The sequence below is a fragment of the Cricetulus griseus genome, chromosome 4, assembly GCF_003668045.3.
Source record: "Cricetulus griseus strain 17A/GY chromosome 4, alternate assembly CriGri-PICRH-1.0, whole genome shotgun sequence".
Classification (NCBI taxonomy): Eukaryota; Metazoa; Chordata; class Mammalia; order Rodentia; family Cricetidae; genus Cricetulus; species Cricetulus griseus.
In genome coordinates, this window is record NC_048597.1 from 76,204,135 (window position 1) to 76,208,484 (window position 4,350).

The window sequence follows — 4,350 nt, forward strand, 5'->3', positions numbered from 1 at the left end:
GTTTCCTTGCACCCAGCACGCCTCTGACGTCAGAGCCGATTAGCGCTTCTTATTGGTCCCAAATTCCCCGGGCCGCGGCTAATTATCGAGAGCTTGATGTTGATAAAGTAAAGCGGCGGAGCGCGGGCCGAAGCATGTGTAGGGCTCCGGGCCCCTGTCCCCGCCGCCGCCGTCCGCGCCCCCGCGCCCCGCCGGCCCCGCGCGCGAGATGATGGACGGTCGCCTCCTGGAGCACCCGCATGCCCAGTTCGGGGGCTCGCTGGGCGGCGTGGTGGGCTTCCCCTACCCGCTGGGCCACCACCACGTGTACGAGCTGGCCGGCCACCAGCTGCAGTCGGCCGCCGCCGCCGCCGCCGCGGCCTCGGTACCCTTCTCCATCGACGGCCTGCTCAGCGGCTCGTGCGCTGCGGCCGCCGCCTCGGTGGTCAACCCCACGCCGTTGCTGCCCGCCGCCTGCGGGGTGGCCGGCGATAGCCAGCCCTTCAAGCTTGCAGGTAGGCTGGAGGCGGGGACACAGGGGAACACAGCGGGGGGTCGCGGGGAGGGGGCACCGAGCCGTCAGGGAGTAGCGACTGGCTCCTCCGTGAGCCCCGCACCCGAGCTGGGTGCAAGCAAGGCGAGCATCTCGCGGGTGACTGAGCTTTGCGGCGTCCTGTGCGTGCCCGCAGACTCGGGGGATCCAGACAAGGAGAGCCCCGGCTGCAAACGGAGACGCACTCGCACCAACTTCACGGGCTGGCAGCTGGAGGAGCTGGAGAAGGCGTTCAACGAGAGCCACTACCCGGACGTGTTCATGCGCGAGGCGCTGGCGCTGCGCCTGGACCTGGTCGAGTCCCGAGTTCAGGTAAAGACCCGGTGTTGCCCGGGGGACTCAGCTGTCCGGCACTGGGCGTGCAGAGAGCCTGGAGGCAGGGCTGCCTTTGTTCTAAGTGGTGGGAGGTGGTTCCAGGCTCCGCGCTGCTGGCGGAGGGTTGATTGTGAGAGTTGAACCCCTTCGCCCATATGGAGGTGAGTAACTCGAGAATGCCAGGGTGATTTGGGAGAGCTCCTGGCGGTGCCCCAGTAGCCACTGCAGTGGCTGCGTGCGATCCGGGAAGCCAGGTTTGGGTTGGCTGCGGCCAGGAACAATGCCTGGAGAGGGGCAAGGCTGCCCGAGGCTCGAAAGAGCACTCCAGTAGGGGACAGAATGGGCCGGGGCCTGGGTGTTCTCAGCCGAGGCTTTCTCCCAGCCCCGAAGCAGACTGATCTGTTTGTTTACCTCTGGCCTGTGAATTATTACGACAGAAACATCCATCCATGGCCTTGCAGGCATAGGGGGAAACATTCGAGGGAGGGAAAGTGGAAACTTATGCGGTTAACACACTGGAAAAGAGGGGAGGTTTCTTTAAAAAAGGTGTCTGAATTTAATACTCTTCTCCCATTAAATTCCTCCGTTCCCAACGCTCTTCGTTATTTGATTTCATGCGGAGCCAGGAGGCAGCATTCTTCTTCTTTCTTTTTTTTTTTAATATAGAGTCAATTTGGTGTAATAAAATTCTAGAATAATGTCTGTATAATTAGATGCTTTTTCTAGAGTACAGAAGCTTTGGGGCCTGTGTCATGGTGGGTGCCTGGGTGGAGGCATACACTGCCAAAATACCCGTTTAACACCTATAGTTTGCCTGAAATGATATTTGGGTTCTGGGCTGCGGCCTGGCCTTTTCTGTTTAGAAATTCATTTATCCAGTTCGTTCTGTGACTTAAGTGAAGTCCGAATATCTTCATTTCCCCTCTAACATGATAATAATTTCTGGTGGTGAGACAGCCTGGAATTTGCACACACACACACACACACACACACACACACACACACACACTCACAAAAGTTTTGAAAAAGAAAAGAGAAAGCAGTTATAGCATCTCGGGATTTGGGATAGTCCCGGGACTTCCGCGCCCGCCAGGCTCCCTTCGAACCGGTTTGGTGTGCAATCGTGCCAACTTTATATGGCCACAACAAAGCATTTAAATAGCCAGTTTCTGCAGGGGGATGGTAGCCCTGGCGGTTCTAGTTTGAGGAACTGTTGTACTCTTTAAGTCCTCCCTGGCTGTCCCAGACAAGGCCTGGCAGAGAGCATGAAGGAGTCCAGAGCTTTTCTGCTCTCCCAGGAGGCCTCGTGGCCAATCTCTGGCCTACTTGCCCGCCTTGCCTTGTAGCACCCCAGGCCAGGCCAAGTTGGGCTACTTTGGAAAGGGTCTTGTTGGTCCCTGGCCTACAGCCCTTCATAAAGAAGGATGTGTGTAGCTGTGCTGGGGGTGGTGGGTTACTGAAGGTCCATCCAAGTTCGGCTTCACAGGCCCTTCCTGAGGAAGAAGTATCCAGATTTCCCTTCATGGGGCACCCTGAAGTGTGGGCTTTGAGAGTCTCGTGGGGGCCGAAGACAGGTGTGGAAGGCACAGCCGTTCCTGCTCATCACCAGGCCAGGCCCCTTAGAACTGTGAGATGCCAGCGAGGGCAAATCGGGGCCTTGCTCGCTGCCTCCCGACCAGGAACTCGCGACAGCGCGTCAGCGCGGGGTCACGGGCCACTCCGGCCTTGCCTGAGGAAGGGGCAGCTCCCTGGGGCCCGAGGTGAGAAGTCAGAGCGGGAATCAGGCCAAGAGGTCCTATCTACGCCCCTTTCGGGTAGATAAGAAGCTGGCCGGAAGCTGCAACCCGAGTATCAGCATACAAGGGCCGGCAGAGAGCGTGCCCTGGCTCTGGTTGTTCATGCTGGAGCGGAGGTCTCTCAGGCCTGCCAGGGGGCGTGCGTGGGAGGCCTACAGCCCCCGCGGCCGCTAGCCAGCCTGATTGTGCCTCCCTCCTCCCCCTTATCCGGCTGTTCTAGGTCTGGTTCCAAAACCGCCGGGCCAAGTGGAGGAAGAAGGAGAACACCAAGAAGGGCCCGGGCCGGCCGGCGCACAACTCGCACCCGACCACGTGCAGCGGGGAGCCGATGGACCCGGAGGAGATCGCTCGAAAGGAACTGGAGAAGATGGAGAAGAAGAAACGCAAGCACGAGAAAAAACTGCTCAAGAGTCAGAGCCGCCACCTGCACTCGCCCGGTGGCCTGTCCCTGCACAGCGCGCCCAGCTCCGACAGCGACAGTGGCGGCGGAGGTCTGTCCCCAGAGCCACCCGAGCCGCCGCCGCCTTCCGCTGCGGCCAAAGGCCCTGGAGCTCATGGCTCCGTTGTCGCGGGTTCTGCTCCGGTACCCCCCGGCGAGCCACCCGCGCCTGGCACCTGCGACCCCGCCTTTTACCCGAGCCAAAGAAGTGGCGCCGGCCCGCAGTCGCGGCTAGGGCGCCCTGCGGACAAGGACACGGTCCCATGCGGGCCCGGAGCAGCGGCGACCGCGGGTCTGCCTAAGGCTAGCCCATTCAGCGTGGAGAGCTTGCTGTCCGACTCTCCACCGCGTCGCAAAGCCACCCCAGCCAACGCCGCGGCTACCGCGGGGCTGGACTTCACGCCGGGGCTGCCGTGCGCACCTCGGACCCTGATCGGCAAGGGCCACTTCTTGCTCTACCCCATCACGCAGCCACTTGGCTTCCTGGTGCCACAGGCCGCGCTCAAGGGTGGAGCCGGTCCTGAGTTGGCGCCTAAAGACGCGCCGCCCGCGCCGCCGGCGCCGCCCGCACCACCAGCACAGGCCAGCTTTGGGGCCTTTCCCGGACCAGGCAGCGCGGCCGACCCGACCTTCGCCCGTCGCAGCCCTGAGGTGGTTGCCTCCCCGGGGCCACCAGCTCCCGCGCCTTTCCGGGACCTAGCAACGGCGGCAGCCGAGAGCGGTGCTGGGGACTGCGCGGACGCGGGGACCGTCTGCCCCGCGGCCCCGTCGCCCCCGCCCCTCGAAACATCGCCAGGCCCGCACCCCAGAGCCCCCAGCCCAGCCGGGGAGCCAGCCACCTGCGGCGCCGTTGAGCCGGGCGCTGCGACAGGACCCAGCGCCCCCGAAGGCGAGGAGGTGGACATGGACTGAGCTAGGCACAGAGGTTGGAAGAGGCGCCTAGCCGGCCGCGCCCGCTCGCTTAGCCTCGGACTCCCAATGAATCAGGTGATTGGCTCTTAGAGACACTGCTTTTCCCTCCTGCTTTTTGTTTTATTCCTTTTATTATTATTTTTAAAGACAAATGAAAACGCTGTGTCGATGGGGACCAGGGCAGCAGCTGCAGGTCCTGGGGTGAGCTCCCCTCCTCTGGAGGGAGCAACACACCCCGAATCCCCTAACCCACAAAAAAAACCCCACAACGAGAATCCTCAGCCTTGTAAAATGCAAAAATGTCTAAGAATATTTATATATGTACCATTTTTTATAAATAAAGCTGGGCAAACGCA

At 61.2% G+C, this 4,350-nt stretch overlaps 1 protein-coding gene across 1 annotated transcript; it reads left to right on the forward strand.

Moving 5' to 3' along the window:
- Positions 1 to 208: 208 nt before the first annotated feature.
- Positions 209 to 3,994, forward strand: LOC113835454 (homeobox protein unc-4 homolog). Its single transcript, XM_035443828.1, has 3 exons — positions 209 to 494; positions 669 to 844; positions 2,864 to 3,994. Exons 1-3 carry the CDS (start codon positions 209 to 211, stop codon positions 3,992 to 3,994), a joined length of 1,593 nt encoding a protein of 530 aa, XP_035299719.1.
- The last annotated feature ends 356 nt before the right edge of the window (positions 3,995 to 4,350 follow it).

Bases quoted from the DNA above. Each gene is read 5' to 3' on its own strand.
- LOC113835454 (XM_035443828.1), top strand. From the start codon at position 209: ATGATGGACGGTCGCCTCCTGGAGCACCCGCATGCCCAGTTCGGGGGC. The intron at 495-668 runs GTAGGCTGGAGG...GCGTGCCCGCAG, and splicing joins CCAGCCCTTCAAGCTTGCAG to ACTCGGGGGATCCAGACAAG. The intron at 845-2,863 runs GTAAAGACCCGG...CGGCTGTTCTAG, and splicing joins TGGTCGAGTCCCGAGTTCAG to GTCTGGTTCCAAAACCGCCG.